The 26,166-nt window shown below is 44.1% G+C and overlaps 1 protein-coding gene across 1 annotated transcript; it reads right to left on the bottom strand.

Moving 5' to 3' along the window:
• Positions 1-501: 501 nt before the first annotated feature.
• LOC131281412 (putative sodium-coupled neutral amino acid transporter 11) lies at positions 502-25,860 on the bottom strand. Its single transcript, XM_058310741.1, has 9 exons — positions 25,798-25,860; positions 9,928-9,984; positions 8,109-8,300; positions 3,626-3,740; positions 1,648-1,903; positions 1,482-1,552; positions 1,240-1,401; positions 863-1,164; positions 502-786 (listed from the first exon to the last, which is right to left on the bottom strand). The coding sequence occupies exons 1-9, from the start codon at positions 25,858-25,860 to the stop codon at positions 502-504; spliced, it is 1,503 nt and encodes a 500-aa protein (XP_058166724.1).
• Positions 25,861-26,166: the final 306 nt, after the last annotated feature.

The raw sequence follows: 26,166 nt of genomic DNA, 5'->3' as shown, positions 1-26,166 counted from the left end.
CAGGAAACTATTTCCAAAATGTACGAAGTTTAGACAGAGTAACTTTTTATAAGAACATGGTATAGAAAAGTTCCAGTGGTCGGATGCAGACTTGCAGGTACATAAAGCTGATTTTCTCTTGCATTGTGACTTTAGAGAATTTGTTTGTTTGAGATTAACAAAACTTAAAGAGCGATCGAAATTGTAATGTTGATCATTTTCAATATACTGTAATCAGTAACTTTTTCTATAATACGCTCATAACAATAAGTTGTTAAATTTTGCATTTGAAACATTAACAAGTTCATCATAAAATATCATATAGAACTGTTTTTAATCTATTAACATAATTAAACTCTTGACTGTTCTTTGGTTTCTGTTTCATGTAAAATCGTATTGATTGTTTTCATTCGTCCTGTTGTTTTGGTTTCTTGGTTGTGTTGTGTATGATACTTTAGAGTTTTATGCGTACTTCCGTATGTTGTTCTGCTTGTTTTGTTTTGTCAAATGTAGAATCGTGATTTATATCTTGTCCGTTGCACAATTGGGCTCCATCGTGGACGTCGCAAATGCCGTACCGTTGGTAGCAAGCTCGTCATCCTTGCAGTATCCCATGATAATACCCGTCCGACAATCGCCGATCAGGTTCGGCATCAGGATGGCCGCACCGGAAATGGTGACGATCGTGCCGAATACCACTAGACCCAAGGCCGGCAGTTTCTCCTGACTGAACAGTGAGTGAGGGCTCAGCCGAATGTAGGCCAGTCCGGGAAGAACGTATGCCAGTGGGATTGCTGCTAGTAAGCCCTGCAAGAAAAGGACAAAAGTTTTCACTGAAGCATGTTGAAAAATGACCATTTTCTTGGTTTGCTTGGGTTCTTACGTTCAATTCCAGCACCGGTCCAAGACACTCGGTGTAAGGTGAGATAATGAATGCTGCGAATACGATGACGAGGGTCGTGATCATCGACTTGCGGTCGTCGTCTTCGCCGGTCACGTGGCTCGGGTCCTTGTCGGTGTCGTACTCGACGACCTCCTGTGAGTAGAAGCGCTTGATCTGCGTACGGACAATTTCCCGCGACACGAAGCACTCGATGGGGAACGTCAGCAGAATTGAGATAGAGAACAGCACGCGGGCGAAATTCATCAGATCGTCGTCCCAGCAGTAGTTTTCCAGCAGATCCCCTGAAAGTGCGTATAGTTGGAGTAAACGGTCTGAACGAACGGAATCAAATGTACACTCAGCTGTATCCAGGATACCTTGCGAAAGTGCCCGAAAGGTGCAGTATCCGGCGATACCGAAAAGTGCCGCCACGAGCCATGCGAAGCCGACCGAAATGTGGGTCACCTTCTCCCAGCGCTCCATGGTAGCGTCCTGCATCGACTGGTGCACGAGGAACGTGTTATGGTGGCACATGAACGCTGCAAACGTATCGAAGCAGATGGCAAAGGTTGTGAAGTGTGTTGGTGTGTACCGTGGTGCCATCCTGACCTAGACTTACCAAATGCCATTATACCAACGGCTGGAATGAGATCGCTGTGAGCGAATCGCCAGGACTCTGGTGTATCGGGGCTGGATGAAGTAGGTGTATTGTTGTGTGGGAAACGAAGATAAAGGAATATTAAGCAAGGCGTCTCAGCATTCTCTATCCGTTACCGTCTACTTACACGACTCGGTAATCGCCCGACAGCAGCTTGTAAACGACGGCCATCAGTATGAGCACCACGCAGGCCAGACTAAGAAAGCTTGCCTTTGCCAGCCGGGACACGTTCTTGTACAGGCAGAGCGGTATCACGACGAAGATGGTGACGACCAGCACCACCCCGAACCGCACCGCACCCATCGAGCTGCCCCAGGACGGCACGAAGCGCACCAGCACCTTCGAGAGCGTGTCCCCCACGACGACGTTGTACGATATCATCGCTGCACGGGACAACGGGTGACATTGCATGCACAAAGGCGCCAACCGAGTCGGCCGCAACCAGTGGTCGGCAACAGATTGTACGGCCGGGCATGGAGGAGGAAGAATAGAGTGACGTTTTATGAACAAAGAACATTCTACTCGCTTCAAAATGGCCATTTAGTGAACTGCTAGTGAAAAGTGGGAAAAATAGACAGTGGGTAACGGAGTGCAATACCCACGCAACGAGCAGCCCTAGGATCTCGGTGTTATAGGTTTGGGTAATTAGCTTATTATTTGGACCTGGTAAACGTAGGGCTGAACAAATTAAATCAGCAAGTGGTTGATTCTGAGATTTATTATTTTAAAATGTAATTATTCTGTTGCTTGTACTGGAACACTTTGCACTTAGAAAGCATGTACATTAAAAATATTAAACATTAAAGTTCAAACAAAATTTATCTCGATACAAATAAAATATTAAACGTACGCAAAATTATCTTACAAAATAGTTCCAATCAAATAGTTCACAATACAATGAGCATCACACTCAGAAAGAATTGAATTTCAATAAAAAATAAAATTGGTTACCATACTGTACCAAACTTCTTCAGGTTTCAGAAAATTATCTTCGCTCGACACGACACGTTCAATAAACAGCTTCAGTTTGAAGTCGTGATCATGATTGTTTCAAGTATTTCTTCTAATACAAGTTCTAATGGTACTTATGAAACGACAGACAGATGTTTTTCAAGGTTTTCTTTTACTTTTTTTATTTATTTTTTCTACAAACGATAGGACGCAGTATTTGATCCGAGAAACATGTCGTAGGTTGAAACAGCACACGTTGTTGGCTGTTGTTTGCGCTAGCAATGGTAAAGTTTTAATTGAATAAGTAGGAAGCGATCGGACAGACAGGTATTCTCGTAGGCGCTGTAAGATTGTTATTGGATTAACTGCACTAATTAGCTCTTTCCAGCTATTTGGTCAAACTAACCGTGATTCGTATACAACTCAACTGGACGACTTGTTAGTGCGGGGTGGTAAGGTGTGGCAACATTTACTGTTCTTTTAATTGCGTACTGTCCTACTGTCTAGCCATTTTGGGGCCATAAATGCCCTTGGTACAATTTTCGGAACCAGTTCGAAGGTGCAGGTGGCGGCGTGCTGTTGCGAAATAAATCACCCTCCTGGAGCCTTTAATGGGCCCGTAGCAGAATGCTAGTTCTCACGTCGCTTTTTGGAAGCAGGTCCTGCTTGAAATGCACCGGCGTAGTACAAAATGCCACAGGGAGAAGCTATTAAATTGGATTTTTCCCCATCTTCAAACCCTTCGCTCGTTCGGAGTAAGTGTTGGTGCAATGTGTGTTGGAGATGAGGTTTTTCGGTACGTTCTCGCGAGATGCTTTATTAGGGTTCGTGGTTTTACAGGTGGCGTACGTGTTTTGCTAGCTCTCTATGAGGTACATTTTGGAGGACGAGGACGAGGTTTTTTAAATTGGCCACCATCCAACAGTGGCTACCAACAACGTTGTTCGGAAAATTTAGTGTAGCCTGGAAGCAGGAAAAACGTGACTGGTGCTCGACTTTATGATAGTATGAATCTCGCCATGTTTGTATTGGCCCATCGTTCTCTTCTTCTTTCCTACTCTCGTCATCTATTTTCACCCTGATTGCAACGGCAAAGTGGGTTGAAACAACAGGTACCAACGCTGAAACTGCAACTGACGCCTGAAACCACTCACCTAGAAAGGGGTACATAAATTGCAGCAACGATAGCAGATAGTAGCCACCCTTCCCATAAGCAGCTTCCATCACGCCCGGATAGCTGAATCGTCCGCACAGGTGTCCGCAGCGTACCTGTGTGAAAGCCAGGGGGAGGGGGTGAGATAAGGATAAAAACAAGAAAGTTAAAAACTCGATTACAAACTCCACAACACTGAAAAGCCAATGGATCAGCTGCGTCCGTCCCGTCGAAACTGCATTTAAATTTCAAATCACGATGAAAAGAAGCACCATTTGGATGCCGATTGTTCATGGCACGGTTATCCTATTCAGCTGTTTGCTTCCTCGAATACTGAAGACAGGGCATGTTGTGGTTAGTTTTTCTTGAAGTCGCTTTAGGTGCAAGGAGGAAAAATGTTGAATGGGAGTTGTTGTTTTCTGATTGATTTGTTACTTTGTTACGTTAGGGTTAATGTTTTGCCAGTAAAAATGGACATTAATAAGAAATTTGGTATAAGTAAGTTCTAGAATAAAATAAAATATCAAGAAATGCTTATAAAAAATAAACAGATTGAAGTAGTAAATATTACAAGAAAATATTGTTATACAAAGTGACGAGTTCTTGACAAATATGATATTTCTCTTGCTTTGAATATATTTTCTTACTTTCAACGTCCTTCCTTTGCGCGTAAGTAAAAACTTTTTTTCTCTTTCAAAAACTAACCGCGAAGTACTTAAACAAAACATAAATATCTACAATGTTGCGATGATTAAGTTTGGAAATCATATTAAAGAGGAATTCCCACTCTATATTCGGAGGTGTGCTAGTTTGGCAAGGAAAGTATATAAAGGTTGCTGGCATTTAAATATAACCCATGCTTAAGAGACACGTGTTAGTGTTTAAATGAAAACAGGTGTGTTGCCCTTCTTTTGCTACACTCCATAACTATTCATAATGAGCTTGGCGTGCATTAATTTCAATGCTTCTAGCGCACAAAACCTGCTCAAACACGCTGCAACAAGGCCCGGAACGCTACCTGGCTGAGCCGAAACGAAGACGCTTGCCAAGATTTATGCCGTCGTTTGAGCCCATTTTCTGTTAAATCTCATCCTTTATCGTTACTATTAATCCTCCACCCAGAACAATGGGCCATCGTGGCAGGAGAGGCAGAAATTCATTTCGCCTCGTTTCTTGTGCTATGCAGAGACGCGTGGTGGGATGTTTTCGGTGGAGTGGATTATGCACGACGGCACATTCACGCTAACCGAGACCGCATCTCGTCACTCACGCGTGCTGTAGAAAGGCTCCCGGAGGGAATTTTGTCCATTTCTCACCCAAAATAGCGTCCCACGGCTGCGAAGGTGGCACCACTTGTTTCAATTTATGAACAAGCACCGGTAACTACCCACTCACGAGGAGAGTGGGCCGAGGTTCACGTTGGGAAAGATGCAAGGGAAATGGCTAACGGCACTGTTGAAATGTCGAGGACCTCCGGACGGTGTGGGATGCCGCCGATGCACATACACGTGTCGGCGACGGTACAACACCTACCACCTGCGACTATGTGAGTGCGTTTTGTGTGGGTGCGTGCATAAGATTTCAGCGCCCTCGTTTGTAAGATTTTCCGTGGTGATTTTCCCTGGTCTGATATATTATTCATTCACAAAACATTGCTTTCCAGGCACTCAGCTGCTCTTTTGTTTTCGATCAACTCTTGTACCCTCTCACCCCTTCCGTCTGGGAAAGTCCATCATGTTGCCGCTGTCGGACGGGGAACTCCAACGAAAGTACGCCTTCTTCAAAGTACCTGCGCACGTGATCTCGCGTCAGCTGTGCCCAAAGCAGGCCAAAAGTTCCTTCCTGCGAGATAAACCTGACGGGTGGGTGTATGTGTGGGAGCCGATGGTGCACATGTTTCATCTGAAAATTGGCTTGAACTCGCTCCAATCCCACGAACCGGGAGCAAATAATTCAACGGCAAAGGAATTCTACCACCAACAAAATGAAGAGAACAATGAAGTTCCGTCCCTGCCTTGCCCTCGCAGGTCGCGCTTCCATTTAGCTCGGGAAAACTGGCCACCAAGGGAACGAAACCCACCCGGCCGCGGCAGAGTCATCGCCGCTTGACGAATCGGCTCTAATTTTCCCCGCTCGCCGTAATGCGATTAAAAAGCAATCTTGCCAAACGAATGCAAACCGGAACTCCGTGCGTCGTCCCTAAGGAAACACCGTCCACCCGCCCTCTCACCTATTAAATACTCCTCCAAGTGGGGCCACTTCGCTAATGGAATGCTTAGCATAGCTCCAATCCTTTGTGTTGTCTTTGCTCGGTGGTGGAATTTATGAGGTCTTTTTGTCCCTTCTGCGGAAAGGACACTTGATGTCCGGTCCAGTTAACGTGGGTTCGTCCCATTAGTGTCCAAGGAGCTGGCAGGGCGTTGGGTGGGAAAATACAATGTATTTTCTTGTAGAGAAACAAAACGCTCGGATGAACCTCCAAACCGTCCAGTGAGGTTTCGCTTTGTTCGTCTCGCTTTTTTTAAGGACCTTTGTTCTATCAAACAGATACCTAACCGGGTTGGGAAGAAGTTAACGTTGCACAAACGACACCAAGTTTCCTGGAGCCGAACACAGCCGCTCACCGAGCAACCGCAACCGTGACCTTGTGAAGTACATTGAAGGGAGAGCAACTTTTTTCCTCTTCCGCGTTTCGGTTGCTTGGTAAGGGTTCATTTTTTCCACTTTCTATTGTCCGAACCCGTTCGCTATCGTTGGAAAAAGTGTGAACAAAAGTTTTCCCCGACGTGCCATCAGACTGCTCATTCGATTGAAATTATCTTGTTGTCGGTTTCCACTCTATTTTCGTTTATCAAACGCGCGGTTCACTAGCACATAGCGTCCGTGACCTGTCAGTCGCGCTCGTTTTCCCGCATTTTCCTTTGGCCCGAGGATGCAGTGTACCCCGTTTTTTTCTATATCTGATGCTGCAGATGTTTGCTCTGCGGGAGTTTTGTCATTAGGAAATGGCGTCTTTCCTTCCTACGCGTAGTAGCTGTCTACGGTATTGAGCAGCTCAGAAACCGGCGACCTGATGCATTTAAAAATAAGAAAGGAACATTTGTTCTAAAGGAGGCGAAAACGGCAACTCCGTTGTGAACCTTGCGATAGAAAATTCGGTTGAAATTTCCCACACATATTTTTTTGGTTTTCCCTTTCTTTGTATTCCATGTTCCACTTTGGCGCTAGCGGACATTTGGGACATCGTTTGCCTCAATGTCTGTATTCTTCTTTTATCAAGAGCCAATGCTTTTGTGGCGCAGAATAAATTATGCTAATACAACTGCGTCCTCACGGTGCACCGCATCCGCCGGAAAATGGCTTACTGGTCCTCGAGTGTGTATTGTTCAGCTTAAACAAAGTCTTGCAGGCTTGTATGTATCTTGATGAGCACAGCTCGGCATTACCATTGAGAAGGTTAAATCACCACCCATTGCTTGGTGGCGCCGCTTCCCACTTGCCAGATAGGCTACGGGACTTCACAGAACACACGTAAAATCCAACGGTAACTGGAAATAAAACGAACCTTTTTATGGCTCTCCTTGCTTTACTTACGCGGCTGTCAATTTGGAGGATTTGTGGAGCGTAACTTTTCATCACACAACCATCAAGAAAGCCCAACTTATACTTTTTCGCAGCCTCACCGTGCATGCATAGCGAGAATCTGTTGCTCAGTCACAACAACAACCAAAAACAGTGTTCTTCTAGGAAAAGTTTATTCGCAGCCTTATTTAATCACCCATCTTCGTCGACACTCCCAAAACCGTTAACCAGCGGTCGGGCGTTAAAGCTTCATCACTCCATTTTATTTTATTTCACTCTCTCTTTTTTCAACCTCTCCCCCCCTCCCGTGCTCTCGAAATGGCTTGATGTGGGTTATGAATTTGTAAACATTCGCCTCAATAACCATCACTTTTGCGGAAGCTGAACTGGATAAGAATCGAAAATGTGTGTGCACGCGCCGGTTCTCCGAAGATGCTGGCTACATCTTGGGCCCATCTGGATCGTTTAAAACATGCCTATGCTCCAACATTTTATGCCCCGCACGTTGCTGGAGAGGGTACGATGAGGTGCTGTGATATTGGAATGGTGTAATAAAATTTGAACCCGCTTGTAAACATGGACGGGGCTTGTAAGCCTGTGGACAGACGTCAGCAGGGTATGAAATAGAATGCCAAAAAGTTTTCCACCGAACGAAACCGATCTCAGCCGATGGGGGGTTCTCGCAAATCTGCCGTGCTTTCGGTATCTGCTTTTAGGGTTTTATAAGTTAAGGTACGTAGATGAGTAAAACAGGGTGCGTGTAGTTTGACGATTTGATTACTTGCTTCTCAAATTTTATCCCCCGATACTTGTTCGTCGTGTGTTAGACGAGCAGCCTAGCTCAAAAAGAGACTAACAAGACGATCCACCGGGATTCTTCGCACGTTACCGGCGTTACTTACCATCAAAATCAACGAGTAGTCCGTTATCGTGGCGACGATCACCAGTAGAAAGAGACCAAGCCCGAAGCCGGCCCGATGGAGCGCGTACGGGATGCCGATGACGCCGCTGCCGACGATTGAATTGATGTAGTTGAAGGATGCTTGCGGGAGCGACGATAAGGCTTCGGTCTGTTTACCCTGGTTCGCCTCCCTCTTCGACAGGTGAAACGGACGCGGGTCCGATGGTGGAGGGTGCCGGAAGTAGGCCCATCCGGAGGCCGGTCAGCGGTGTAAATAAAGTGGACCCGTATTTTAATGAGCAATTACTACGGTAAGCTAATTGGGTTTTGGGTTGATGGAGGCCTTATCGGGAAAAGCGAGCCTGCGCTGGATGCTGAGTGTGGAGAGTATGTTTAAATAAAGTTTTACGCAGAGAAGTTGTGATGAATACAAAAGAGAAGGCCGTAAATAAGTAGCTTCGGTGAAATTAGATACAAAACAAATAGCGCTAATTGTTTGGCTGTTTTCATTTGCCTTTTTATGAATATGAAAAGACAATTAAGAGATCCTAATGTCGATGAAAACGCGATGTCTGCAAAACATTTCATCTTTTTTTTTTACTGTCGATAGTCCATCGTAAACTTTCTAAAATAATTTTATTTAAATATTAAAACCAGAATGCTTTTCTTAAACATTTGCTTTGCGTAAACTAGGTAATTGTCAAAAAACTTATCCAATTATTCTCTTGCCAAAACACTAACCAGTACCATTTGGAAATGTGTCACTCGGTGACATACTCTACGGCAAAAAGCGGAACTTTTCTGCACTGGACGGAAGCGCAAATGAACAAGAACTTAATTAAGGAAACGTCATGTGCATTTGAGTGATATCGTTGGGTTTCGTTTAGTCTGTTTGAGGCGTTGAATAAATCACCACCCAGCGAACTGCCAGGGGTTGGCTGGCTTTCGACCCACGGGACGCCGCAAAGGACGGCGAAGTTTTCTTGCGCTAGGCACAATATATAAATATATATTGGCAACCGAATCCTCCATCAAACTCGACTGCAACTGACTGGTTTCGGCACCGGTTGCTTTTTAGCTTCTGCTTGACTTTTATGGCATTTCTCTGTCGGGGGTGGTGTTGTTGAACGCTTGGGGACGAGCTGGGGGAGAAGTATGTATCCCACTGTAGGTTCTAAGTGGTTTTATTTTTTACGGGAGGTTAAATGAAACATAAGTACCGGTTGACATTGCTGTCATCTCCAGAAGTGGCCCTTTTCGAAGTGGAGTAAAAAGTATTGAAGTCGTGACAAACGCATTGAGTTTTTGCGTTTACTTGCTGGGCGGTTTGGGATGAACATAATTATTAATAGTTACTTCAATATAATAAAGGGTTTTGCAGTGTTTTAACAACTACAATGGCCAATGAGGGAATAAATTTTCATATTTTTATGCCTCAATAAAAAAGCAAACTAGCAAACTCTGTATGCTCAAGTATGATACTGGATTTAAGTCCTTCAATGGCTTTTCGACTGTTCGCCAAACTACTCTGGAACAAAATGCAATCGATAGATTGCCAGGCGGCTTAAAGTATACTCACGAGAACGAAATAAATATTTTGGTACGGTGCTTTTAAATCATCCGTGTTGTTTTTACAATTTCCTATGACCTCTCGTGTATATCACAGCAGGTCCCATGCTGTGCTGGTGGAGGGAGGGATAAAATTTCACATCCAACCCATGTGGCGACAGGTCAGTGTGCGGGATTTTTCCACGCTTCCCAAGGGCCATGGGAAAATTTAAATCCGGGAAACTCTAGTGGGACACTCTCGTGGAACTTACCTTCATCAACGAGTTGATGTCATCGAATGCATTCACTTCAGCCGAGTCATCACTGCCCTGAAAAAAACGAAAAAATATGAGAAAAATGGAATTTCGAAAAACTCAACTATCGGGGCGAAAAATTAAAACCAACTCGAGGGTAAGTATTTCGATTTCCGAGCGGACCAAACGGGCGGGCATGCGATACTTTCGGGGCGGATAATCCTTATCAAACACCCGTGCTACCAAGGTTGTCATGTTCGACCCGGCCGGATCACGCTTCGTTATGTATGACGTGGAGGAAAAAAAATTTGCATCTCTCGATGGTCCACTTTTCCCGTGTGATAAAAAATGGAAATCGTGGGAATAGAACGATTTACCACCAGGGACTGTGCAATCTTCTCCTCCTTCTTGCGGGAAAAAAATGGGATATGGTGAACCGTTGGACTGGTGGAAAACCTAATTTCTTCGTCCGTCTCGGGCCGGTTTCTTTTACGCTTCCATTTCAACGCCCTTCCGAGCAGATCATATTTACCCCGGTCGAAGAACGCGGTTTAGTTTTATCTTTCCATTTATTCCCCAACGGTGGCCGCGGGGCAGTATGTGTGCGCAGGTTGTGTATGTGTTTGAAATGGTAGTGTCTACATACCCCACATACCACAACCGTCCCCCACCATGCGACTCCATTGCAACTTGCGTCAAGTACCAGGCGCTTCCATCGTCAACCAAAATGTGCGCTCTTCGCGGTGTTCTTGCGTTCTCTTGCTCACTTCTACCGACGGTTCCGTGCATTCAAATTCGAAATTTCACTATGAATCGCCACAGCTCACCGCTATGAATATCAATGCCTGTTGCCTACTGTAGGGCGGGCGACGAATAAAATGAAGAAAGATCGCAAGTGCAGAAGATAAAAGAATAAACACTCCACCACGTTATGACGGATGCGGCAGTTTATTTCTCTCGAGTCCTTCGCCACACATGCGCTCCCCCTTTTTGAGAGCCACTTGGCTGAAACGAACAGCGTACGAAAGTGTCCTCCGGACGTAAGCTGCTTCGCGCGTACGGTGGTTCTCTTACGGGGACGACGAAAGCGAAGGATTTTCGAGAAGTGCGGTTCGTTGTACCGGCTAGTTTGGTGAGTATCGGAGCAAGTAGATAAAACCATGCCAGGAGTGGCCCTAAGCGGCTTAAACGACACCCGAAACCGGGAACGATAGTGCAGCGGAAGGCAGGCGACATAAATTGAAATTACTCGCAAGGTGAGCAGAGGTTAAGGTCGAGCCAGCAACATGTTGTTTGATTTAAATTAATGGAACATAGGTATAGAGGTAAATTAAAATGAATAGTTTTCTGATGCAAGCTGCAAGGAGTTTGCTTATACAGAATGCAAGAGAAAGATTACCGCATTTATCCATTTATCAACGTTAAATAAAGAACGATTTTTTTTAAACACAATTTACGAACATACCCGATAAAATACACAGTACCCGATAACATACAAAACTTAAGATTAATGTATGAGTGATAATAAAAACTGCTTATTTATCTACCCCGAAGCAGTTCGCATATCCTTACAGCTTTGCATTCCAAATGCCTGCCATGCTAAAGCTGGCCGGTTCAAAAATGTCCCCAGCATTCAAAGAGGTTGAAAGCCCTAAAGCCTTAAACCACAGCTGATTGCGTGTTGCCTCGGAACGTGACGTGAATGCGTGTCGATGAACTGTGCGTCCCATTCACTCTTGGAATCTTCTCCCATGACTAGACACAAACTCCCGTCCACCCGTTTTCGGAATTAAGGTGGTAGAGAAGAAGGAAGAAAAAATCATACCAGCCAAATAAAGTCCTTTTGTGTTCGCCCTTGGACGAGCATTCTTTTACGCGAGATGGGCATCTGTAATTGATCCGGAGTATCTTCGGGAGCGAGCACCAGTCTGGTGACGTCATGAGACAGCAAATCCAAAAGGCACACGAAGCCAGCGAGCGATGAGTTTGGTTTTTTTTGTTGTTGTCTTGTTTCGATATGGTTTGAATAAGGGCAAAACATTTTGCGGCATTTGAATCCAAATCAAGCGATGGCAAAGTTTGCCCACCACCGATGACAGAAGAGATATAGACGGTGACGTAAAATAGCACCAAAAATAAGTGCTAGAAGCTGTAAAAAGACAACCGTCGCCCGAGACGACAGGGCATCGTCATCGTCAACATTAACATCCATCCGGATCGGTGCCTGTTGGTGGTTTGGCATTTTCATGAAACTCAATTTCTAGTGCTTCAACGCTTGCCACAGGATGCTTTAACACGCAACACTTGGTGGTGCGATTTGCGTGGGTTCTGTATCGTTGTGCCTGTTTTCTAAGCACCCAGCTTTTTTTCTTATTTGCAGATTTTTCTTTCACGATTTACTTTTCTTGTTGCTTCTGTGTGGCATCGTTTGCGTGCCACGTGCCTTTACTACAGCGTTATGAAGCGTTAAACCAGTAGAATAGAGATGGAACCGAGAACGAAATGGTCATTTCCGTGCGGAACTCGCTTTCCTCGACGGAAGGTTGCCAGACAGTGGCAGCAATGGTACAGGATACCAGATAGGAGAGGTAAAGATAAAAATCAACTGGACCCAAAACTGGCTCGTCATTTCCTGCTGCGATTATATTTTATCACTTAAGGCAGGGAGTTATTGAGGAAAAATGGTTATTCAAAGGCGAATTTTGACCTTATGTTGAATTTTTTGTATACAATTTAAAAAATGTATTTAAATATTAATATTAATACAACATTGCGGACAAGTTTGTTGTTGCTGGTTTTGAACAAGTTGTCTCTCGAAGAAGGGTTGAAAGCAAATTTTATTATAGTTACTTTATGATTCAATCAATTCTAACAGCAAATAGAGCATGCTGAAAATATTTGCCGATCGTATTAGTGCTGTTTGTTTTGCTTTACCAATCTATTTTTCGGACCTTGCGAACGAACCTCATAATAAAACGGACGTGTGGGATGTTATCTTACGCAATCGCCGTTATCGTTCGAGCGGTAAGAAGGTTGTTTCCGTCAATGGGTTTTGATGAATGATGGAACATGTTCCAGAGATTTATGACCCAATCGATGAACCGTTCGAAGCTCGCCAGCCGGTCACCGGGGGATTATGGTGGAATGGATCGTCTTTTAATAATTTCGTACGCGTGGCAAATCCGGAATGGCGATTTACTGGTCCAATGGGGATGAACCAAGATGGTTCGAACGGAAATCGAGCGTCGGTTGGATTTCATCCGTTGTTACGACGATGAAGATACATGGCCGAAGTTAGATGAATTGAAGGGCTTAGGAAAGCAGTCCCGAGCAAATATGGCGTATAAGAAACATTAATTACGAATTGACTTTTCGGGAACGAGGCTAAAATTTTAATTTCCATTCAGGTGAATTTCATAAAGTTATCTTTTCCCATTTCTCATTTCGAACTGCGATTGGAATAATTAACAAAACAAAAACTTTGACTATTTTATTGCTTTAAAATGCACCTGCAAATTCCACTGTTTCCACTCTATTCGCGGTATCCGCTGGCAGTTGCATTATTTGTATGCAAATAAAGCTGATCATCTACTTTTATTCCTCGTATTGGCTTCTCTTCTGTTGGCACACGAAGCGTTTCGGTAGTGGAATCATTTCCATAAAAATATCACATCAAGAAAAGCTAAGTACAATGGTGGGCGAACGGTAGAAAATAAAGCATTGTGCAAAATAATCCTTTCCCATCCATCCAGGCGCCCGCGGTGACTATTTTTGGATCGTGAGAAAGGAAAATATTCCATCAGCCGCTTGTGTGTGTTTGTCAGTGTATGTATTTTCGACCGTCGGCAAATATTTGCACTAAATCCTTGATATTCTACCCACTACACAAGCACACAAGGGGCGTCACCAGAGAATAACGTTCAAAGTCCAGACCTGGCAGCTCCAACAGTTAGGTATGGGAAACGAGAAAGAAAAGAATGATTCCGTGAAGGAAGCTGCACCTGTTCAAAAATTGACGCACCTTCATCCGGTCGTGGTGCATGTTTTCCGCTGCCACCTCGTGAAATGCTGGAGATTGACTTTCCCTCGGTAGCGCGCTCAGGGAAGCAGCATTTCCTTGCCCCAATCTTGCTGCCCCGTTTTCCGTGGTCCTTTCCAACAGTGAACATCGATCACGAGACACGTCGCCCGAGTCATTGCGCATCATGTCGTTTGTGTTTCCGGTTCCGAATGGAGTTTCTGTGATGGGTGGGTTTCGCTGCAAGGATAGCGCAATCAGCTATTCTTCTATTTGGCCGAAGGTGGATCGAGGGAAAAATGCTGATTGAAGGTTAAGGTGCGAGTTGGCGCATTTGTGCCAACCGCTACGGATGAAACCACGCTCATCAGACCGTTATTCACAGCGCAAGCAGGGAGTTTCTTTTTTCTGTACAAAACTCGTCTAGTCGCTAGGTTGGCAGCAAGTAAAGTTTTATATATTTCAATCTTTTTTTTTTGGATGAAATTCCCTATCCATTTGCGCACGAGCGATATCCCTTGCTCAAATGCAGCTCTCGTTTTCCTCGAACAATGTACAAATCGATTGCAAAATGTTGCTCCGTTCACCCAAAACAAGAAATAAAACGTATTCTAAAACGTGTTGAACTCGTCTTATGGTACCGAAGATGCAACGATTTTCTTCAACTATTGATCGACGGGTGCATTTACCGGAAACGATGCATTCGCCCGGTATCGGAAATTTCTCGAAAGCACGAGTGTTTGGGCACAGAGTTGCTCTTCCGTGCTGCAAAATGTAAGATGCACGTTCTCTGAACCGTACCGCAGTCAGTGCGGGGATCGAAGCGTGTAAAATAATCCCTGGGTTACGGCAGCCATCCATCACGGACAGGATTGAATCCGAAGGAATCGTCAACATGGCTGTGAGTTTCGGGAAAACGGTTTGCGCTTCATGCAGTAAAGTGTGCACCCCTTGAGAGGATATTAAATAACGTTGGAACGTTGAAGATACGTTGACTGTGTTTTCTCGTTTTGATTGGTTTCAGTATCTAGACAAGGGCATTTGAAGCGCATAGATAAAATTGTTGATGATACACTTAATTAAATAAGATAGGTTCGGAAAAGCATAATAAATGTTACTCTTAAAGTGGAGAAATGTTGGATTTTTTGTGTATATAACGAATTTGTTAAAATGTTTGATTATTAAACACTCCCTTTTAAGATGACCTATACTTATTAACAAAATATTTCATAACAGTTAATTTCACACCACCAACTTCGCCGATAATTACTCTTGCAAAATTTCCCCCAAATTGATCCGGTCCCATTTTCTCATCCATTCCAGTTCGGTCAAGCTCATTGAAACGGTTCACTGTCCCAGAGTTGCTGCGCTGAAAAGCTTCCAGGCATGGTGTGCGATTTAATTGCATTTTTGATATCGCTGTAATTAAATCGACTTGTTTATTGATGGGCCAGCAACGATTAACTTGGCGCGCGCTCCACTTCCGGACCCAGCGAGAACTGGACCTCCTGCGCGGCATTTACGGTGCTTAATTATCATCTACCGTTTAGCGAAATCCACCCACGGGCGGGCACGGATTAACGCTTCACCGGTGCCGAATTGTTGTGGACGTTATGAAAACGATCATAAAAAGAGGTATTGAAAATAATTACGGTGAGCTGTAGGGTTTTATGCGATCAATTGTGGAAAATGAGAAATAGAGTTTGTGAACCCAGTTTTTAATTCCTGTTGCAAGTAGGGAGCACGGATTTGTAGTTAGAATTCGATAAAATTTCGATTCCGGTTCGAACTACTGTACCAAGTAAAATCCTCTTAATAAAGAGTAACAAAAACTTGTTTCAACTTTTCGTTTCACCATCACCGTGTGCACTTCCTCCACGACCTGTAGAAGATTTCTTTCGTCACCTCCTAACAGCACGCAGTTCGGCAAGATGAGCTGGACAGAATCAAATTCATTTACCTTTCATACCACGTAATCGACCGATCACATCGTATCACCCGAGGCGCCTATCCGCACGTCGTCACATGAGTCGCCAGAAGAGTTCAACTAATTTGAAACACTGCTCGTACAAATACACACAAACACACACCGTATGTTGCCGTTGTCACACCAGTTGACAGCGTCCAAAATTTGGCCTCATGCCGCTCAATTACGGTGCCTCAACCAGGCTGGATTGCGGGCTTTTGGGCGCAAATCGAAACCATAGCCGAGGAAGGTACCTGGGGCGGGGCTTTGCACCAGCCAAAGTTGGTGGTGTTAAATATTTTATGCCAGACCATGGGGTAATACGAAAATCTAAATCACCGGCTTCAAACAGAACGAACATGTGGGATAGCAAGGTGGGTAGGAGAGGATAAGGATGTCGGGGAAATGGGGGGGGGGGGGAAAGGTCTTCGTAATAAAAACGTATCTAATAACATGTTGCTTTCAACTTTACTCGAGCTAGTTTTGAGCGTGCCGTTCGAGAATGCCACTCCGGCACCAGGCGCCTCCATCGGGGAGGCAAGATTCGGCCAAAGTGGTGGGAAAAAGTTGAAGAATTTTCACGCCATTCGCCGCCGCATCGGTGAGGTGGGGATCGGGAAATGCTGGCAAGCTAAGGAGGCATGGTTGGCTCGACTGCACAAGCTGCAAGAAGATCTAGCACCGTCCATGGCGTGGAGCAGTGAGAGAGAGAGGGAGAGAGATAGAGCAGGAGTGTCTCCAAAACTCAATTTGTATTCATTAGGCTACCAGCGCAGCAGCTCGACGAGCGCCGCTAGTTAGCACGAAAACTGAATGAGTTAATTCATTTTATGACGCCCGCGCGTTTCCCAGCCTCCGATGGCTGGAACGAGATTTCTTTTCGAAAATGCACGAGTCGTGCGGTTTTGTTGCTTCCATTCGCTCGCAAGAGTTTATCTTTCGGAGTCTGGATTTTTCTTTCAATGTTTGAGCAGCTGGTTGAGCGCCGTTGGAGGCCTGTTGTTGAAGAGGAAATTCTTGCAAGAAGTGGAAAAAGGACATTCATCCTTCTTGATATCCGTCCCACCCGCTCGATTGAAATGGCATGAAATTAGACGCCAGGTTGACTCTACATTTGCTAAAGGAAACAAAAGAGAAATACGCATCGTTTATAGCTTCTGATCAGCCAAGTGACCACATGGTTTCACGTGGCAAAATTTATTCTTTTTTGTTGTTTGTCCGATCCCTCCAGGCTTTGCGTGTGGAAATAACGAGGCGTGAAGCCAGTAATGTTCACCCGCTCAGATTCGCCCAAGTGGAAGGACCTTTACGGAGCACAGGAAAAACGTGACGCTGCATTCTTCAGGCAGGTGGAAAAACATAACGCGGTCAGAGTGGAAGGTACGATGAATGAAAAGCATAAAATCCAAACCCCAAGCATGAGTTTCAGTAGCACGGTCGTGCTGGTACTGCGCGTTCTGAATCAATTCTCATTGGGAAACGTTGTTGACGTTTGCGGCTCGGTGTGCAACCGTTCCGCACTTTCTTCTCGCAGGGCACTCTTTGAGGGCCGTGTTTCATACTGCAAGTGTCATGGTGTGCGGCATTGGAATGTAATTTATATCAACCCGCATACCTTTACCGACGTAGCGTTGCAGACGTATTGGACGGGTTTTCCAGTCACCAAGCTTCGACCGTTCTACCGGGTGTCGAATGAAGGCGTGACGGAATGTGAAGAATTTCCCGACCAACTTTGCACCCACGGCAGGAACGTGAAGACGAGCAAGCATGTTGGCAGCCACCGTTTGGTGGACGATTTTACCACTCAATTAAATTATCGATTCTTCAACTTCGATAATGCGCCACGCTTTCCGATGTTGCCCGCACGCTTCCGTTGCTTTTTATAATTTGACTCAGTCTTCCTCCCACATATTTTGAATGGCGCACCCAGCAAGTCATTGCCATAGCAGCAGCATTGTTGTTTGCTGGTGAAAATGGAGAAGTAATTTCATGCCATGCAAACCGTTCGCAGACGGGGGAAAACTGTGCGGAATTTGAAATGCGTAGGTCCTAAATGGGAGAAGGGCATTAGACCCGATATTTAAATAGCAAGAGTGGAGTGGGTAGCACGAAGGAACAGTAATTTACGCATGTAATTTCTTTAATTTAAAATGATCGCAAATTCGATAAACATACATTTTATGAAATTTTTAACGAATTTTTGCAATTATGCGAATTTTTGTCAAAATGGAAATATATAATTTTTAGGAAGAATTATTATTATTCCCTTCATACATTTCTCAAGTTTTACTTACTCTTCTCTAACTAATAATTTTAACCAAAAAAGCAATGAATTTGTTGAAGCATGAATTTGTTCAGTCATTGTTGCTTATGGTTGCTGGATTTGCATGTTTAGATTTCATACAAAAAGGGTGGTGCCAATTACCGGAATAGTTTTGATTTCCATTGTGACATATTTTAGGACTAAGTAAATTCATATGGGAATCTCTTTTTATATTAAGTTTCTTTGATTCCTAAAGTAGCATTCTTGAGAAAGCCATGGGAATATTTTTAATTTATTTCCAAGGCATTTGGAAAGTGTCTATTTCTTCTCCGGTGATGAGTTTGTTCAAAACTTGTGACTAGGCAAAAATGTATTGAATAATCTTTTAAGAGCTGTTTTATTTACCATTTTAAATTCCCTCTAAATTTTACCTTTGATAAGCTTTTTCAATGCATTGTTGAATGAAAATTACCATACATTTTTAACATTGCAAAAACATATGTTTTTCTTATCTTCATTATCTGTTTTGTGACCTGTTAAACAATACTATTAAAATACCTCAAGATAGTATTTTAAATACGAGATTTTCAAATGTCCATAAAGCAGAGGTTGTTCAAATAAATAATCTTTCACATGGAAATGGGCGGAAAACTGATTTTTCAATTCTATAGAATAACGCATCAATCAGTTCTGTTGGACCAGGTATTTCCACGCTAGCCAGCACCGTACGGTGTATGACCGGGAGCAAAAACCCAAACGTCATGAGCAAATGTTTCTGTTCAATCATCGCAATCATCGGAACATTCATCACTACTAGGATAAAGCAGCCATCTCCGACGATTGGCCGAGGCGTGTGGAGGATTTATTAATGTCTATCAACCATTGCTCGATGAGACTTTTTTTTTCCTGTTCCATAACGATGGCGTTATATTTCAAAACCTGGTGGGCAGCTTGAAGAGAAAAAACATACTGTACTCGTTCCATGCTGGTTGCGCGTTCGGCTGGAAAATTCGCACAACCCACAGAGCTCGTTTGACCAATGGGCTGGCGGAAAATGGCGGAAAAAATTACATCAACGTGCCGTGAAGTGTGCCAACAAGCACGGGACATTAATTATTAACAGTGTTGTTCGTACCGCTTAACCGTTGTCCGATTTTTCTTTTTTCGGATCGTTTCCCCTTCTACTTCCGTTTCTTGTTGCTCACAAAAGAAGTGGTTCGCCTCAGGGTAACCAAAATGGAGGATGAGAGTACTCTTGGTTTTCTTTTACCGCGAAAAAAGCCACACAAGAGCCCACTCAGAACATGGATGACCATCGTTAACAACACCGTCGCGTAAGTTGTGTTTCGCTTTCGTTTTTTTTAACGCGCGTGTTCGGGAACGGTTTTCCCATGCGTGTGCCTTTCAGCGGGCTTTGATTCGGAGGCGAACACGAAAAAGTTGTTCCCACGTGTTGGAAGCGTGTTGAAATCGTTGCAAACGTACAAAACTTCCCGAAAGGCCCTGCCGGAACCGGCAGAAGTTTATTTTTATGCTTTTGTTTACAAATCGTTTTATGCGTAGCGGTGAAATGTCCCCAAACGAAGCTGGCTGGCGTGGGTGGGGGTACAACGTTGGCAAGACGAAAAACAAGAATGGGAGGAAATATTAAGGATAACCACAAAAGGACAAAAACAATGGTGATGACGAGGGTGGCGTGAGAGGAACATTGGGTATCGTGTACGACGATGATTACGACTGGTCTCTTAATTGCAACCGTTCAACGGAGCCTAAGCGAAACGATGGAGCCCGGGATGTGCCGCTGGGGGTAGGCTGAGTGAGTGTGAGATTGCGGCATGAACGAGGGCCGAAGGGCTTATGTAAGCCGGCGTGTAAACTACCGGGCGGTAGCACACGGCGGAACATCATTTCGCACTAAATTCTACCGGAACCGATTGTTTACGGTAAGCGGAAATGAGGTTGAGGCCGATTTGAGAGGTGCCAATCCGAGGTCGGACCCTTGAAACCGCCAAAGCTGGCTGAACCGAACGAGCCTGTACCTTTTTTCCAGTGAGATGCTGCTGAATCAACAGATGGCGTGGGCCGAAAAAGGGAAAATTGAGGCCAGCAATTGGGACAATTTTAGAACTTTTGTGCCACAAACGAGATAACTTTAAGCATATTCATGAAGTAATGTTACTTCCTCTTTAATGTTAGAACATACGATCGATCGGTGGGCCATGTTGGATAAAAGTTTCCCCACGTTAAGTGTAAGCAAATTTTCCCGCTGATAAAACATGAACAAAACACCAAAACGCCTCTACACCGAGAAATAAATTTGAATGAATCAAAATGAAACCTTAGAAGCAAAAGTTCGCCTCTATTGAAGGACTTGCATGGTTGCATGGTTCGATATTTTTTCTTCAAAGTCTTCAAACGATCCCACGTAGATGTACGTAAACATACATTAAAGTATTTTTATTTGTGCTGAAATAAAAAAGGAAACGTTGAAAGACACCTTCACAAATCTAGGGGAACCAATGACAGGCCAATTTCTACCGACTGTCGTTCCAGTAAAAGCAAGATTTTATTTTATTTTATTTTTGAGTTTAAATGCTGAATGGTTGGCAACCTCCTGTTGGGTGGAAATAGAATTGATACACAGGTGTAAACGAGGGAAAAAACCGTCGGCGGCCTGTATCGAGAACCGCGTAGGTGTTGCAGATATCTATTTTATACAAAACACGAAGCGAAAAGAAACGATCCCAATGATGGCCATGGTGTTGTAGGCGGTAAGAAACAGTGTGCGACAGCAAACAAATGGATGCGAATGAAGGGCGTGAAACAGATTTTCACGAACCGGCGAAGGTTTGAGGTGGACGCATATCGAACGACAACAAAGCCGATAAGGGATTTATCTTCCCTTAACCGCTTTGCTCGGTTTTTGTGATATAAGTTGATTTCAAATGGACTTCTGATTTCTTTTGAGATTCCACGTACAGGATGGCGAGGAAAACTTACTAAGTTTTGGATTTGGAATAACTATAAAAACATGACATTTAATTTTCAGGAAATAGAAGGGGAAAAGAGAAACACGTTATCTTTTTATCAATGTTGTCATAGTGGAAAAATAAAGTTGTTATTCAAGTTGTTGATCAAACATCACGTTTCCGACAAACTTTTCAAATTTTCTATTTCATTTGAGCACCTTGCAAGACCAAATATTTTGCGCTCTTTACCAATTTTATTTTCGAAAAAAAATCATTGAAAGAGTAAAAAACTAATATACGCACAAGAAAGGCAGATATTTGCACCTCACATTGATTACGAAACCATCCATCGATATTCACACCGGGATCGAAAGAAGCTCGTTCGCCCTGTTGTATTTTGCACGAGTTTGTGGTAAGGAACAATAACCTAAGTAAAGCAGAACTGACACAATCCATCGTAATCGATAACCGTTACCGCTACCATCGGCGGAAAGTTAGCTGCGAAAAATCCAAATCCACGAATCCAATCCGCACCGATACCGATCCCGATGAGCGATATCCTGTTTCAATACCATTTCGAACATAATTTCCCTTGTGTCGGAACTGGGGGTGTTTTTCCGCTTCTCGGAACGGGAGGTGAGAAAGCCAGACAGTGTGGAATTATGGATGGGTCTTAATGCCGGAGTTCCGATGAGGGAAAGGAAAGGTATACGAAGGACTTTTGCAAAAAGTATGGGAATTTTTCACCATTCCTTGGAGTCAAAGTGACATTTTGAGGTAATATTGAAACGAATATTAAAGCAACATTTTGCGAAAATTAAAGTTCTGTTGTAAAAATGCACAATAAAATTTACATTTCCTTACTTCCAACTGTGGAGAGAAGTATGCCGTATTTTTCGTGTAGCTTTGGTTTTTCCTCGTTCCGCTTAATTCAACTCAAGAGACAACCAAGAAGCAAACCTCTTCAACCTTCATCAAACACGCACTCGCTCGGTTCGCTCGGAAACTGGATGTTTTCTCGGGTGCGAATCCTTCCGACAAGCGCCACCATGTTTATTCATCATTGTATCTCAAACCAGACAAAGCCAATTTACCTTTTTTCCCGAGCCGTCGCTTCCGTGGCTTCCTAGCGTGGTTAAAACTTCGCAAAGCAATAGGAGCCATGTTCCCGAGGGAGCGCTGAAGTGGCCACTAGCTGGTTGGCGGATACCAATGATTTCAATTATGGATTATTTACTTTCACTTTGCATAGAAATGGCAACATTAGGTCAGGTTTATGTTTGCTCTGCTTCGTTAGACCGTTGTTTCTGGTCAACTGTTTTCTCAGGCGGACCGCATTTCGCACCCCGGGAAAGCCGGGACCGGGAACTCGTTTGCAGATGAATTCATTGGAAACGACACTCGAGGGGGGAAATGCGCGGTGAAAATCGGCTAAGCGAACCTTTTGCCAGCTGTTGCCGGGCAGTGCGATGCCCGTTTCAAATGAGCGGAAATGATCGTAACAATTCAAACGAACAATTTTGCGAATCACATTATGCAACTTCGGTGCGGCAGAACAGGGCGAAGGTGGAAGTTCAGTTCTGCGAAAGCAAAATGTTATCCGACAAGGAAATGGCGATAATCTGGATGATAATGTAGCACACAGTTCAACGCCCACCGTTGGGCTCGGGATAATTTCATTCCTAGTTCTGCCTATTTTGTTGGACTGTTGCTGATTCTATCGGATTGAACGGACTGCTAGACGATGCAATAAACTTCAAATCATAACATTTCTGCTTCAATGCTTGAGCGATAGGCTAAATGTAAATCCTGGTAACGTTGGTACCGCTAACCAGCTAATTAATTCATGTTGTGTTTTCGGGCAAAGTAAATGAGGTGGAAAGATTTAGTCGACGACGTTATTTCGCTAGCTGAGAGACAGTTTCAAAGCTGTCGATGAAAATATTTACTTTCGTAAACTGAAAATGCCGCAAGACCTACAAAAGTTTTCAAAAATCTTAACCGGCACGAGAAAAGCAAGGGAAAATCCCCGAAGGCAACACATTCGCTTTGATGTATCTACTTTTTAATTTGAGCCTACAAACTGGAAGCAAATTGCGCAATATCCGCTACAACTCAGCTCGGTTCTGACAAGCAAAATCGATGCTGAAATTAATTTAAATACAAGAAAAACTAAAGAAAAAGCTTGCGGTAGTCGCTTCAGACATGGTCGAGGAAGTCGCAATCTTACCGCAACCATCTCACGTGGCGCCACAAATAGGAAGCCATTTAACTGAGTCCAGTCTAATTTGAGCTTTATACTCCTACTCCCCCTCGATAAAGGGCGCGAATAAAATGCTTCAATTAAATCGTACATTATTCCTGTTCAGCGTGCACGCCACAAACGTCCCGCACACAGGTAGAGCCCACACGAAAGTCACGCAACCGTTTTAAACTATAATCCGTTTGAAATCCTATCACCTTAGCATTAGATTTAAATGAGGCATTGGGAGATAAAATCATAAAAAGAATGACTGAAAGGATGAACCTCTAATGCCTGTACTATAGAAAAAAGTAGTTGTAAGGCAGCGCAAAAATGCCGAAGCTAAATTGATATAGATGAGTATGGTAAGATAGTAAGCACATTTAGTTTAGCACACCTGCAATAAATTAACAGAATTTCCGTGTCCATCACCAATCAATTCTTAGAATTCTCTATCGGCAATGTCTCCTTGTGTATTTTTATGGTATTGTGATAAACTACATGACATTGGCCATGGACAGCACCGTAAAAAAGATAGAAATCAACTAGTGATAAGACATGCACGATCTTGTTTAACTTTATTTTGTTCGGGGGAACGATGCTTTTGAAGTTTCTTTTCCCTGAAGGAAAACTTCCCGGCTCCACTTGACGGTTCCGCTTTTATATGAACAATTGCAACCGAGAGCGGAGGAATAGAGTTTTTGCATGGTAATCTTTGGTTCTAGGTAATGCGAAACCGGATCAACCGTGTGCCAACCCGTCATGATACTGAATACTTTACGCGAATCATTATGCAGTAAAGTAGACATCAGAACGGCAAGTAGGATTACGTATTCCTTTCTCGGTAGGCTTAGCGCGTCGGCTGTCCGAATGGCGTTAATGGCTCTCCGGTGGATTCACCCTCGGCCAAACCACCGCGGATCCCGCCGCCTATCATCAGACGAACAGACGTCTCGTCCTGACAATCGTCGGGGGGATTTGGAGCAGAGATGGTGTGTTGCTTCTGTTCCGGGCATCTTCACCAACTCCCGGCTTGGCCGGGATGCTAGTGAAGAACGATACGGTACCTGCCACCGGCCTGGCTTATCGATTTTCAGTTGGAAGGGAGTGAAGTTGTTTATTGTTTGATTTACGGCCCACCGAAACGATGATGCTGGTTGCGGAAGGATAATGGGCCCCCGAGCATGGGAACCGGTGCCGATTGACCAATAAACATCCTTCTTCTCTATCATGCTCTCATTATGTGTCCCAGGAGATAATCGCAAGGAATTTATGCGATCTGAATGTTCGCAATCTTTTCGAGCAACGGTGAGGAAGTATTAGCAAAACTGTGACAATACCATTTCGCTGTCTTGTGAAAGAAAGTGTTTGAATTTCGGTCTGATTATCTGTGATATTACTAAAACTTGGAAACTTTGACAACGTGCGACCTTTCCTCGGCAATGTCTTTCAACTCTATCGTAAACCCTTGAACATCTCTATTTGAAACGATATTCTTCCCTTGGCGGCGATAGGAGTTTATATCATGATACTTTTAGGAAGGGGAGTAATCTTTCGTAATCTTTGTAGCTCTTGGATCTTGAACATCGAAGCCTGTAGCGTACAAAATATTGGACAAAACTTAAAATCTGCCAACCCACATCGTTCAAAGGGCGCGCTACCTCCGGTACCAACCGAACAACCGATGGGTGAAGGTCACGCAGTGCTTCAAGCGTTTCTGTTAATTGAAGAAATGCCACAATGTGCCCGTTGGGATGGGGGACGCTGAAGGTCGCTTGCCCGAGATGCAAACGTTTCGCATCAGTGCTACGGCTAATGTAGACTGGAACGCCCACCCGGGGGGGACTTGATTTATCCCAAACGTTGCTCTAAATTGTCCCAATTTCCAATCTCCTACCATTTCGAAAACGGGTCACCAAAGGACTCACCGTTACCTAGCTGACCGTTGGGGGGAGAACCATTTGGAAGCTGGCTCTCGCTCGAGCGGGCGAAGGTTATCCATAAATTAGTATTCTATCATCCTTTCCGGGAGCGACAGGTCCGGACAGTTTGAACGTGGGTGGTAGACAACATTGTAGCCTAGCGTACGGCAAAGGGTGATGGTGCCCAGGACGATCGGGTCAGCGTTGGTTTTCGGATTGTTTGTCCTTTTCATTTTCCTCCCTAGGTTCGTAGGAACTCGACGTTCGAACGACTGCCGAAGTGCCAATAGGTGGCTCGATTGGCATTCAACCCATTTCTACTAGCGAGCGTTTGCTAAACCTTCACAAAGTGTGGTTTATGACATACACCGAATAGAGGTTGGGCTAGAGGGAAGGAAATGCACACATTATTGGCAGTGAGCATGACGAGTTGGATTTGAATTCCTAGTCGCAAGGTAGTAAATTCTGAGAGAAGAGGAATTTAGAAAATGATATAAGTTATATTTACTTGTCGCTGCAGCATGTAACTAAACTCCGACACGGTGTTCTTCTTAGTGCTGGCGGATTCCATCGCTGACAGCTGGCTCAAAGCCGTTGCCTTGCCGTAAGTGGAAAGCACGATCTCGCTGGGGATGAGAAACTTTTAAATTCACTTCCACCTGAAGAGAAAGCACGATTGTCTGAACCTGTTGCAAGGCGAGGAACGTGCGCACTTAATTACGAGCCGCCGTTTCCGTTACGTATCGGAGGAGGTTTTGGTTTTCTAAGCACGCACCACACTCCGGTTTAAAGGGCCCCAATAGTTGAGGGAACCGGTTGGCATCGGTAGACGCAGACACTCGGTACCATTCACTTGCACGAAAATCACTTTTCACAC

This window comes from Anopheles ziemanni, chromosome 2 (genome assembly GCF_943734765.1).
Source record: "Anopheles ziemanni chromosome 2, idAnoZiCoDA_A2_x.2, whole genome shotgun sequence".
Taxonomy (NCBI): domain Eukaryota; kingdom Metazoa; phylum Arthropoda; class Insecta; order Diptera; family Culicidae; genus Anopheles; species Anopheles ziemanni.
The sequence above is the reverse complement of the archived record's forward strand: the minus strand, read 5'-3'. Positions and strand labels throughout refer to the sequence as shown.

What these genes read in the sequence shown, in the direction of transcription:
- LOC131281412 (XM_058310741.1), bottom strand. Translation starts at nt 25,860, where the DNA reads ATGGAATCCGCCAGCACTAAGAAGAACACCGTGTCGGAGTTTAGTTAC. An exon ending in ACTACTCGTTGATTTTGATG is followed by an intron (nt 3,741 to 8,108) that starts GTAAGTAACGCC and finishes GCTTTCACACAG; the next exon opens with GTACGCTGCGGACACCTGTG. An exon ending in CTTTCGGGCACTTTCGCAAG is followed by an intron (nt 1,165 to 1,239) that starts GTATCCTGGATA and finishes ACGCACTTTCAG; the next exon opens with GGGATCTGCTGGAAAACTAC.